This window comes from Vulpes vulpes, chromosome 13 (assembly GCF_048418805.1).
Source record: "Vulpes vulpes isolate BD-2025 chromosome 13, VulVul3, whole genome shotgun sequence".
Classification (NCBI taxonomy): domain Eukaryota; kingdom Metazoa; phylum Chordata; class Mammalia; order Carnivora; family Canidae; genus Vulpes; species Vulpes vulpes.
The window spans coordinates 115,462,570-115,474,775 of NC_132792.1; the positions used below are offsets into that span (position 1 = coordinate 115,462,570).

At 53.5% G+C, this 12,206-nt stretch overlaps 1 protein-coding gene across 1 annotated transcript in view; it reads left to right on the forward strand.

Annotated features, from left to right (window-relative positions):
- The first annotated feature begins 940 nt into the window (after nt 1-940).
- ARK2C (arkadia (RNF111) C-terminal like ring finger ubiquitin ligase 2C) overlaps nt 941-12,206 on the forward strand; it is a 103,620-nt gene continuing 92,354 nt past the window's right edge. The window contains exon 1 of the mRNA XM_072732286.1: nt 941-1,421. Coding sequence (XP_072588387.1) covers nt 1,361-1,421 — 61 coding nt within the window. The 5' untranslated portion in view covers nt 941-1,360. The remainder of the gene's footprint in view (nt 1,422-12,206) is intronic.

Sequence of the window (12,206 nt, forward strand, 5' to 3'; positions counted from 1 at the left end):
GAATCCTGGCCTGGGTGTGGACTATGGGCCTGCTCTGAGGGTCGTGCTGGGGATGTTCATAGCAGGTCCCGGGCTGAGCGTGCACGGACACAGTCTTAGCCGCGCACCTGACAGCAGGGCTTGGCGGCAGATGGCTCTTCACTCGTCTGGCTTGTACCTGGCAGGCCAGCCACGGCCCACGTGTGACCCCCCTGGCTGTGCCCCCACCGTGAATCGGAGGAGCCCGCTAGCCCGTCGCCATGTGTGCCTTCAGGGCTGAGGAAGTGGGCGTGTCTGTGCACATGGCTGTGCCTGTGTCAGAGCAGAGCAGCAGGGCCAGCGGTGACCAAGCGGCTCTGGGTTTTCTGGGTGAGCGTGTCTCTGTATAGAATCAGTGCACAGACTTCAGGGTGTGAGTGGATCTCAATTCAGCGAATAATCGTTGTGAGTTTTGTGCTCTGCAAAAGCAACAAAGCGTTGCCACGGGCAGGGAGCCTGGCAGGGTACATATCTGCATTGTGTGTCCCCTCTGTGTGTCTTTGGGAATGTGTTCCTGGCACGTGTCCTGCCTTAACAAGGCGGTCGGGGTGTGCACGTCTGTGTGTCCCGCGTGCGGCTGCTCGCTCGCTTTCCACCTTCACTCGTGCCCGCAGTCGGGCTCCGCACGTGCGCCAGCCCCCGGGGCGCGCGTCCCCGAGTGACCCGTGCGCGGTGTGCAAGGACCTCCGGGTCGTGTGCACTCGGCGGCTCGTGCCTGTCTCTCGGCAGGCACCGACGCACCTCCGCACGCCGGGGTGCACGGCCCCCGCCCGGTGTGTGCGCGCTCCGCGTGCTCGCCGCCCGCGTGTGTGTGCGGGGCGCTGCGCGCGCGCTCGGGCCTGCGGGCGGCCGGGGACCCGCGCCCGGCTCCACGCGCCCCGCGGGGCCGACCTCCCCTCCCCCCCCACCCCCCCGCCCGGCCGGCCGCGGGCCTCGGCGATTGGCCGCCCGCGCCCGCGCCCTCGCAGCCGGCCCCCCTCCTCCCTCGCCACCCGCGCGCCCGCGGTCCCCGCTGTCCCCCGCGGTTCCGGCGAGGCCGCGCCGCGCTGCGCTCCGCTCCCATTGGCTGCGCGCGCCTTTGTGTGGCGGCAGCTGCGGCCCCAGCGCCTTTGAATGTCGAGAGGGGCCGGGAAGGGAGCCTTTCCATGGGCCATCTGTCTCCCCGCCAGCCGCCGCCCCGCCGCCGCCCGCGCCCCGCGCTCCGCCTCCCGCCCCGGCGGCTCCCGCAGCCCCGCCGCCGCCCGCGCCCGCGCCCCGGAGCCGCGCCACAAAGGGCCCGCGCGCAGCCGCCGCCGCCGCCGCCGCCGCCGCCGCCGCCGCCGCCGCCGCTCGAGGAGCCAGGATGGTCCTGGTCCACGTCGGCTATCTCGTGCTTCCAGTGTTTGGCTCTGTGCGAAACAGAGGTATCGCTTTTTCCTTTCGGGGTCCGCTTCGGAGCGTGGATCGCCGCGGGCACCGGGGCGGGGGCGGGGGCCGGGGCGGGGGCGGGCGCCGCGGGCGGCGGGGGGCTCGGGGCGCACCCGCGGGGGCGCGGGGCGAGCGGGGGCTTCTCCCCCGGCCCTTCCGGGGGACCCCCCAGCGTGGGGGTGGCCGCCCTCGTGGGAGCTTTTGTAGTGAAGTTAGGCTTTGGCGAATTTGGGTCCCTGCCTCCCTCCCCAGCCCCATTTTTTATTCCTCGCGGCGGACGCGGCTCCCCGAATCCCAGCCCCTGCCCTGACACCGAGCCCCGCATGATCGGAAGGAGGAGAGGTCCATGGCCGTGTGCGTGCGCGCGTGCGCGCCTGCGAGTGTGTGTGCGAGCATACTTGGTTTTCTGTTATTCGGTGCTGTTTTGTGTTTGTGTTTGTTTCGAGGCATGTGTGTGTTTTCGTGTCATTTGTGTTTGCACCCCCCTCATCTTTCGGTCACCGCTGCCGCGGGCTGCCGAGCTGGGCTCCGGGATCTGCCCTAGCCCGTGCCCCAGCCCCCACCCTCTGGTGGGCGCTTGCACCATTTCCCCGTCCCGTCCCGTCCCGTGCCTTTCTCCCCCCTAACCCCCCCCCCCCTTTTTTTGTGTGTCGCCTTGTGCTACCCACCCCCACCCCCATTGTCTTTGTATGACAGTTGCATCTATGGATTCAAAACGCTTGGATGTGTGTGTGTGTGTGAGCGTGTGTGGAAGTGTGTGCGCGCCTCGGAGTCAGACATGCACTGCTGTGCACCCCTGGTCCCGGCCGGAGCGGGGTGCCCGGCCCTCGGGTGTTGCGCTGTGTGTGCGGATGAGGTGGGAAGCTGCCCCCACGCCAGGCCTTTGCCCTGGGCAGGCGTTGACAAAGCAGCAGGCCGGCGCCGGCTTTGTTTTTAACTGTGATATATGGGGTGTGTTTGCACGGTCCCCTTCCCCACATCCCCCTTCCCTTACATTCTGCTCCAACAATAGCTTGATTTCCCCCTCTTCTCCACCCCCCCACCCCCGCCCTCCACATTTCTTCCATTTCCTTTTAATCAAAATTTCCCACCTCCCAAAGCGAATCCGAGATGCATTTAGATTCATTTTTTTTTTTTTTTTTTTTCCTTTTTGTATTCTGCCTCTGGACTCACATTTCTCTTCTTGGAAATGTTTCTGCTACCCTCTCCCACTCCAAGTCTGCTTAAATCCCTGCTGGCTCAGGCCCTCCCCCACTCCCCCTCCCTCACGCACAGAATGATGTCTTCCCTTTGCGACCAGGGCTGCTCCACCGAGTCGGAGCGGGGGGTGGGGTCGCGGGGCCAGCGCTTCAGTGCGCCCCAGGGGCCCGATTGGGCAAGAAAATGAAAGCCCGGCCCTCTTTCTGCCAGACCAGCTGTCCCCAGCCCTAAGCCTCTCCCCAGAACCGAAAAGGCAAGGTTGGCCCCCTTAGGCCTGTTTGAACCGCAGTTTTTTTCGTGTGATGATAGAATGATGACATTCTGCATTTATCAAATCTTTTTTTTTTCTTCATTGTGTAGCTCAGTGAATGGTCAACTCGCTGCTGTGTGCGCTGTGACCCTTCTGCCTCCGCATTTAGCTGTATTGTGACACCCCTCTTAACCATCTCCTGTCTCCATCTGAGGAAAGCATTGCTATTTAAGCGGCAGTATCCCTATCTCAGGCCGGCCTAGCGGTGGAGGGGGTGTGGAGGGGGTGTGTGAGGAGTAGGCCGGGCGGGAAAGGGGGGGGGGGTGCCCTGGCGAGCTCTCCCTGGAAATGCCAACCCCCTCCCCCAGTACACAAATTATGTCTTCTTACTTGGCATTTCCTCTTAAAACGGGTGTGGAGCATTACACTAGGCAGAAATTCAAAAATGATTAAGAAGGATGTTGAGCCTGAAAGTATAATTATCCTGATTAAATCATTATCATCCTCATTAATACCACGGATCTCTAAATACCCTTGCAGGATGCCGATTTTACGTTTTTGAAATTCAAATTGCTCAGCTGCCTTTAAATTTTATTTTTAATATGCCTCCCTCCAATCCCCCCCTGCCCCCCCCCCCAAGATAAATTTTGCCCCTCTGTCAAAGTTTACTTTCATGGCAAACACACCCACAGGAAATTCAAGGGCTGAGGGTGAGTTGGGCTGTGGGTAAAATTTAGCACAATGAGATAAGAATTCATGACCTTTCGATAGAGGATACTAATGCTTAACCCAACAAGGTCCTACACCACAATCTTCTTGTAAAACTATTAGATAGCTTGCCAGCTTAAGTCTGTTCTTTTTAGTTTCCATTGTAGTAGTATAGGATGTAGGCCATTTCAGAATAGATGTAGAGAAATAACCATTTTTGTATCTTCATCTTGTTTAGCTGAGTACATTGCACTGTAAATCCCTGTTAAGTGGATTCCTTTTGCCTTGGCTTGGAGGCTCTGGGCACCCCGTTTCCCACTTATCTGGGTGGCCATCAGCTCGCTTCTTGGCAGCACCCAGGCATGAGTGGAGAGAGTACATTTAGTCGGAGGCAAAAAATAATAAGTATACATGTATGAAAATCTTTGATGAAATGACAGTTGATGCCACTCCATAGCCTCTGAAAATTTGGTGCAGCAAGGTCCCTGGCTTCATGGGGAGCCCTAGCTATGGTGTCTTAATTGTTTAATTGTATGATGTCAAGAGCATCTTTGGACATCCGCCCTGGCCCTCAGAGCTGCCCCTTTAACAGCCGGCTCCCTTCTGCCGCCTGACCAGCCGGACCTGCTCGAAAACTGAAACAAAACAACGGCAGTAATGTAAGAATAAGGTCCCTACTTCGAGGGCCCTTCCAAAAATCAAGTCCCAAGTGGCTGCCCCAGATTGCCATTTGGCAATCTGGAAAGAAAGCGAGGAAAAAAAAAAAAAAAAAAAAAAGGAAGAAGGAAAAAAGAATCCCTAGCAAAATGGTTTTCCATTAAACAGGGATAGCGTGTTCTGCTGTGCTGAATTACTTCCTGTTCTTATTTTGTGGGTAATTTTTTCTGTATCAAATATCCTTTTGGTTGTGTATCTTTTTCACCTTTTCTTGTACTAAAACTAAAGCATGATCTGTATTTTTTTACATCCCCCAGTTGACAATGTACAGCGCTCGGTTAGAGATGTCACCCTGCTGAAACGTACTGTGGTCGTGTAGCCCGGGCCATCTGCTCATTGTACGCTGCTTTTGTTCTGTTGCCCTTCCGAAGCATGGTGGGCCCAGCCTTTTTTTTTTGTATCGTGTGCATGATGACATTGTTACACACAGAATCCACTAATACTAATATACAATCTCTCAATAAAGAACTAGTTTTCCTATATTAACCTAGTGTGCTTTTTCTCTTGCTGTTTTCCCATTTATTGTCGTATCCTGCTGTTTAGATTTTTCCCTTGCTTTTCTATCCCCACCCTCACCCACCCACCACTCCCACCTCCCATTGTAAGATTCGAGTGAATGCCTTTTTTTACTTTCCTTTTTCTTTTCTTTTCTTTCTTTCTTCTTTTCTTTTTTCTCTCTTTTATTTTCTTTTTTCTTTCTTCTTTTTCTTCTTCTTTTTCTTCTTTCTCTTCTTCTTCTTTCTCTTCTTCTTCTTCTTCTTCTTCTTCTTCTTCTTCTTTTTTGTGGTACAGATATGGAGACTTTAATCTCAACTAGTCCATATCTTTTTACAATAGACCTCTGGGGCCGTGGGAAGGGTCAGTTGTCCTGCCACACCAAAACAGCTCAACCGCATAGAGACAACTCTTATATTTGGCCACCTGCATAGCCTGCACATTTCACCTTAGTTTCTAAGTTACATGGCACTCAGTTTGTGATGCTGGTGAAGAGGTGGGGCTCTAACACTTAGGTTGAGAAAAGGGATACTGTTCTTAACTAGCAATCTGTAGCATTTCAGACTCGCCTGAAAAACCCATTTTTAGTTGTGTTTTAACTTTTCCTTTTACTGTCTCATTGATTTACTGTCCTGATAAATCATGCTGGGGGTAACATGTTACATGTAATTGAAGCCATGGTCTAGAATTTTAAAGTACCCTCTTCTATGTGCATCTCTAAGTTCTTGAGACTGGCAGTGTAAGTTTTGCATTGAGATCCTGCATAAGGAAGATGTTGGGAATAGAAACCAACACCACCCCCCACATTTAGCCCAGGGTCAGCAGCCTGACCTGTTACCGTAGAAATAAGAGGGTCTGTGTCCTCTGTCGGCTGTAAGCCAGTTAAAGCTGATTATAGCCTAGTTCCCTGACAGCTGCCTCATCTGTGGTCCTGGTGCCTCTCTTGAGAAAGAAGCCAGATCTCTGCCATTGTCTAAGTGTGTGTGTGTGTGTGTGTGTGTGTGTGTGTGTGTGTGTGTGTGTAGGAGGTGGAGTGTGGATCAGGAGGGAAGTCAGGACTTACCCCCAAATTGAATCTGATGAAGAGCCCTTAACATGTATCTTTTCTTCCCTCCCAATTACGTTGGAGAAGCCAGTGGAGAGATATATTCCCCCCAAATTCAAGCATTTGTCACTTACACCAATTCAGTTTCAGCCCAGAACAAGTCTTGCTAAATGAGGCATTTTAGACACCAAGGAAATCAGTTGATTAAAGAAATTCACGGTTGCTCCATAGGGTCATCATTTTGGAGCCACTCTTCCTGGGGCCATACCTCCTCCTCCCTCCCCTGGGCTGTCTCCCGGGGTCCCGCTGCCCCTCTGCTGGCTTCCATCCCCCCATAATTGCACCCTGCCTGACCACAGTGCTGCCTTGCCTTCTTTGTGGCTTGGGAGGACTCTCCTCTCCTCTCATGACTGCCCTTTCTGCTCTGGCCCTTTGTTCTTGTGCTCTCCCCAGCCTGGGTAGGAAAGCTGAGCTGATTTACTGTGACACATGGACACACATGGAAGTTCCCAGCGGAGGCTCATGCTGTAGTCGGTGCAAGAAGAGATATGCAAACCTTCAAGGATTTAAAAAAATTTGTTTTGCTTCTCTTCCTCCTTTTATTTCGGTTTACATGAAAATTTTAATTTTGTCCCCAGTTTGAGAAAGCAAGATCAACCATTCCTCAACCTTTCCTCAATAATGGTGAAAACTACCCCAAATCAGGTGATGACCCTCATTTTTGTCCTAGAGAGCAGTGGCTTTTATTAGATTGATGTTAACCAGCTTTAAGATTCTATTTCTCTAGATTAGTGTTATGTGTGTCAGAATTAGTTGATCGATACATTGTAAGGACCGTCTGGTAACCTAGTAATAATATAGAAAGCTGGTGGGGTTAATGGGAAGTCATGTTTCAGCAATTTATCAAATGCCTACTTGATTTTCACCCATTGTCAGAAGAAACACATTCAGATGAAGAAGCCCTTTCCCCTGACTGGATGAGCCAATCATTACAAAGCCGTTGTACTTTGTATCTACTCTGTCAACCATCTGACACATACCCGTTTTAATAACTTTTGACTCCAGGATTTTGGAAAAGCCATCTGTTACTTAGATCCTACACCAGAGACTTTGTAGTGAAGATGAAGCACAGCTCTTGTGCGCTGGTCTTCTTTTCAAATGAAAGAACTCTTTTGAAATTAGCAGCAGATAAGGACCATTTAATTGATGTGTTTTCTTAAATAATAGTAATCCATAAACCAACTAGCAGTATTAATCACTCAAGATTAGGGGAAAAGATCCTCAGAAGTCTCGATGCTCTAAGATGCAGGTGACAGAGACTGGGTCACCACTCTTCATCTTACAGTTTGCTCACCTCCTGCCTCATCCTTTGCCCCCACATCCCTCCCATCTTTAAATAGCCTAAGGTGTCCCACAGGAAAACTTACTGGTTTCCTGTGTTAGGAAAGCCACAACTCCACGCGGGACCCAAGAGCAGCATGGAGCCCCCTTCCTGGCCAAGAGACACAGGCCCTTGACTCCAGGGTGTGACTGATCTCTTAGTCCTAATCAGCTACTGCTTGTGCAAAGGTGCAAGACATTGGTGCCTTCGTTGTTCTGTGGATCTAAATAGCTATTTAAAAATTCCTGGCTTAACATAGTATGAACATGAATCAGTATTTATTAGTTTCCAGTATGGCTTAGGCACAGAGGAGCCAATATATTGCCAGAAGGGTTGGGGGAGACGTGTGGGGGGACAGCTTGCCTTAGAGAGACTCTGAGGATTTTCTGGATGACTTAAGCACTAAAAGCAAACATATATAGCCTGCAACATAACCACTTGCAATGCCTGTGTCCTCGTGTTCAATCATTTGTTCTTCTGCTCAACTCACTTGTTTACTCACTTAGTTCATGAGTGATTACTGAATACCTACTTGGAGCCACGTTAAAGGGGATGCCAAAGCAACGTAGTACCTGGGTGCCTGCCCTCCCGAGGCTTATGCCGAGGCTAGGAGATGAATGCTTAGGAAACCAGATGCTGTCTAAGACATTCTGTGCCAAAGCACCCCAACAGATGGTGGAACGTCTGACTGGGTGAGGTGGAAAGAGCCTGAGGCTGCCCAGGGGTTAAGTCCTAGCCCCCTCTTGGCCTGGAAGGGTGAACTGCTCTGAGTGTCATCTAAACAATGACCATCGTGATACCTGACAGGGTCTGTTTAGACTATTCAAAAGCACCTGGCACGCAGCAGGTGCCTGGGGCCTGCTAGGTGGCTGCCCTCCATCCCCTATAACTGTAGGAATCTATTGGTGAGGGATCACATTTAGTCTCAGAGATCCCCTGACTGAGGAGGCAGGATTAAGATGTGCCTCAAAGGTGGTACGCCTAAGGAGGGAGGAAGAGGGAGAAGGGCTCTGGGTGGAGGTGGGGAAGGAGTGAGACTTTGGCTAAGGCCTAGAGGCCTAGAGGCTCTGCTGACTTGGCAGGAACAGGAAGTACATACGAGGAAGGGTGTGTTTGTGCGTGTGTGCTTGTGTGTAGGGGCATGTGTGCAGGTGTGCTGCCGTGCTTGTCTGCAGGAGGCACCAGGACCCTGGTCTGTCCTTGGATGGTTCTCCCCAGAGCACAGCTCTAGGAGTTCGGCAGCACGATGTCTGAGAATGTGGGAGAAAAGGCTGGAAGATACTTGGAAGCCTGATTCTGAAGGCCTTCGGAAGCTCCAGTAGAGTTTGAACCTGCTCCCTTAGCCATTGAGAGCTCTCTGGGGAGAGCGGTATTTCAACAACTCATTCTGGCAGCTGGTGACAGTGGGTGAGCCTAGGGGGTGCGGCCAGGGAGGAGGCCATGGCAGGCTTCCAGGGCTGATGGAAACCTAAGCCAAAGGCCTGGGGCGTGGGAAGGATGGCTCCACAAGGGGCCTTCCCTAACCCAAACCGTAGGGGAAGTGAGCAGAGCTGAGTCCGGGTGGAGGGGCTGAAGGGCAGAGAGGTCTCGGGGTGCCTGGAAGGGAGTACGATGGGGAGGACAAACAGGAAAGATTGGGAACAACAGTCCATTTCAGGGAGAGATGAGCTCAGTGAGTTTGAGATGCCAAGAGTGACAGAAGGAAGGGGACCAAGGCACGGTCCTGGGATTTAAGACTTTTAGCACCCAGTGGGGTTAGGAAATTCACTTCAATACAAATTCTTCATGTTTCCATGACAACTCCTCCCAAACCTCTCTCTCCAGTCTTGGAATCCCTTTATTTGGTTGTCCGCACACATCTTTAGCCAGGAGGCCATTCTCCCTGGAGCCTCTCTTGGGACACAGACTCCCCAAGGAGCTGCACCCCACTGCACCCTGATATCTCAGTTTGAATGATTTTCATCAAATTCCCCCCTTCTTGAGAAGAGAGACTCCAGGGCAGGCAGGTGGCAGGGTCATCGCCGCCTCCACAGGCTTGCAAACAGGTTGGCCCTTCTCAAGTGAAGAGAAAGAGCTTGGTGGGGGTGGTGGTGTTTCAACAACTTCAGTCTATATTAGATCATGGAAGTAATAGAATGATATTTTGGAAGGTTTAGAAAATAGACCAAAGGGAAAAAAAAGAAAAATAAACTGAAGGGGGAAAAACATCTCTTAGATGTCCACCCCTCTGAGACCATATCGGTAAAACTCCTCCCACATTTCTGTGCCTACACATATGTATATTTTTTGTTGAGCTGTAAACACAGTAATGAACAATCCTACATTCTCCATCTTTTAATGTAACCTGTCACAGCCTTTTCATGCTTTCATATGTTGTTGTTATGAGCATCACTTTTAATGGCTGCATAATATTCCCCTTGAATGGTGGCCCCGCACTCAGGCTGGGGCCTAGGACACACTTGCATGGCACCGGGTTGCAGGGCTGCCATGGGCCACAGGGGAGGAGGGGTTGGCGGTATGGGTCTGACAGCTCCAAAGCCTCTCTGCTCACCATCAGCTCCTCCCATTAATAGACCCAAATAGCTGGAGGGGAAGGCAGGTAAAAGAGGGCTTGGAGAAGGAAGAATGTCTGCATAAACATTTGAGATCTGGGAGCTGGTCTTTGTTTTACCACAGACTTCTGTGATCCCGGGCAGGTCAGTGTCTTCCTCCCCTGGGTCTCAGTTGGCCCCGTCAGTGGGGGTGTCAGTCAAATGGGGATGATAGATCCATCACGTCTGTCTTATAGGACTTGATGTGTAGGAAACAAAACAAGAAGCTAGCCCGCGGCAACGGTAGCAATAATGAATGACATTGCTCAGTGCTGGCCCTCAGACAGGTGGTTCGGGACAGTGGGAACCGGGGGGCTCCCTGTCCTGCTCCCTAGCAGCTGGTGGTGGCTGACCCTGTGACCTACAACCCGGAATCACTGCGCTGTGTGCTCACTTGTTATCTGCTGAGGAGGATGATTGGCCTAGTGGCCCCTTCCTGCTTGAAAAACTGGGGTTGCCCCTCGATGAGAAGCACATTTTATTGTCTCTTTGACTTTCCTTGGGGAAGTAGTCACACACTCTTTACCCAGTGGCTAGACCACCTCCTCTGGGCAGCCTGGTGGGCCATGGGAGGGCAGCGAGCTCGGCCTGCAGGCCTGAGCTCAGGGGGCACCTGCTTCCCACGCTGTGGGCCTAGTTTGCCCTCTGAACAGGCCCTTCCCCTTGTTCCCAAATGCATCCATTCCCTGAAACATCCCGCTGGGGCCTGTCAGCACAGGCCAGGGAGCCCCCCAGTGAGTGGGCTGTCCTATCAGGCCTCAGCCACTCCCCCAGGTATTGGGGTGCAGCTAGGAGAGGAAGTGGTGGCTGCTGACTCAGCACCCGCCTGCCTGCCACGTGGAGAGGGGGTGGAGGAGCTCTCTGAGGCTGGGAGGAAGTGAGAATTTGGCCAACACCTGTCTCCAGGAAGGGCAGGATGCTTTGCAACAGCTGCTGCTCCCAGTCTGGGGCTGAGAGTGGGAGGGAATTGGGGGGGGGGGGGCGGCGAGGAGGCGCTCTCGAGTGTCCCCCTTGCCTCACAGCAGCTTCACTGGGGCTCTGTCCCCCAGTGGCCCAGGGCCTCCATGCCACCCCTCCCCAGTGTGCAGGGGCCTTTTGGGCCAGACTGCCTCCCAGGACGACCCCCCTCCTAGAGCAATTGCTCTTATTCCTCAACTCTGTAGATAGTGATGGATGGATGCCTCCCTCCGGGGTGGAGACACTATCAGTCTTCCTTCAGCTAAAGGAGGGCCCGCCCTGTGGGGCCCTCAGCCTCCAGGGCATTCCCTGGAGGTGCAGCTGAAATGGACTGGGCAAGAAAGGACCCCTGGGCCTGTCCAGGCCTACCCCTCCGCCTATGAGGCATGGCCCTGCTGAGCAGAGTTGAAAAATCTGATTCTGGGGAAGGTGAGGCATGACAGGGGGAGGCCCAGGTCCATAGACCCCTCTTAAAGGCTCCCTGCACGGCCAGTCACCCGAGGCTCAGTAGCCTGTGTGTCCAGCTGAGTGGTGAGGGAGACAAAAGAGGCAGCTAGACAGAGTCTCAGCCTCTATTAAGTCAGAGCTCAGCAAAGCTCCTCCTGGACACCGGCTTAGGTCGGCTGCAGCCGGGCCTCACCTTTGGTGGACCTATATCCCTCCGGGCGTAGGTGGAAGCCAGGCCTATAGAGGGAGCTCAGTCCGCTGGGCTGGAGGGAAGCTGGGCCCTGGAGGCCATACCTGGTTGAGGGGATAGAGGCTGCCCGGGAGGCAGGGCTGGAGCCAAGCCAGAGGGGAAGGGCAGTAAGGGGCCATGGGAGGGAGCTTGGGCCCCACCAGAACCCCAGGAGCCCAGCCTTCTTCCTGTCAGCAGGAATAGGCTTATGGGAGGACAAGGGGAAGAGAGGTCACCTGTGGTGAAGGGAACAACAGCAGGCAGCTCTCCCCTGGGCAGGTGAGCTGGGAGCCTGATGGAGAAGGTGGACGAGGAGCCCAGGCATGAACCTGGGGTGCATTTTCCCATTCTACCTCCACCGCATCCTGAGGGGTCCTTGACCAGTCCAACCTTCTCCCGGGAGAGACAGGTGGAGGAAAGTAGGAGCAAGAAGGATGGGAAGATGAGAGGAGGAAATTAGAGACGTGCTTCGTTGTCACTGTCCCTACTCCTCCCGAACAGGTGCTGCTCAGCATCACACGAGCACTCACGGAGTCTGTGTCTGTATGTGCAGAGTCCTCGCTCGTGCTTAGCCTGGTGGGGTGGTCCTGGCCTGCCTTCTGGGAGCATCCAGACTGGAGGGGAGTGGAGAGGGCTGTGCAATAGAGAGCAGAGCCTCCACTCAGGCAGAAAAGGGCCTGGCCATGCCCTGGTATAAACATAGTGCAGATTCCAGTTTTACTGCTAAATCTTAAGGAAAAGGGGGTTTTTATATTGGAGAA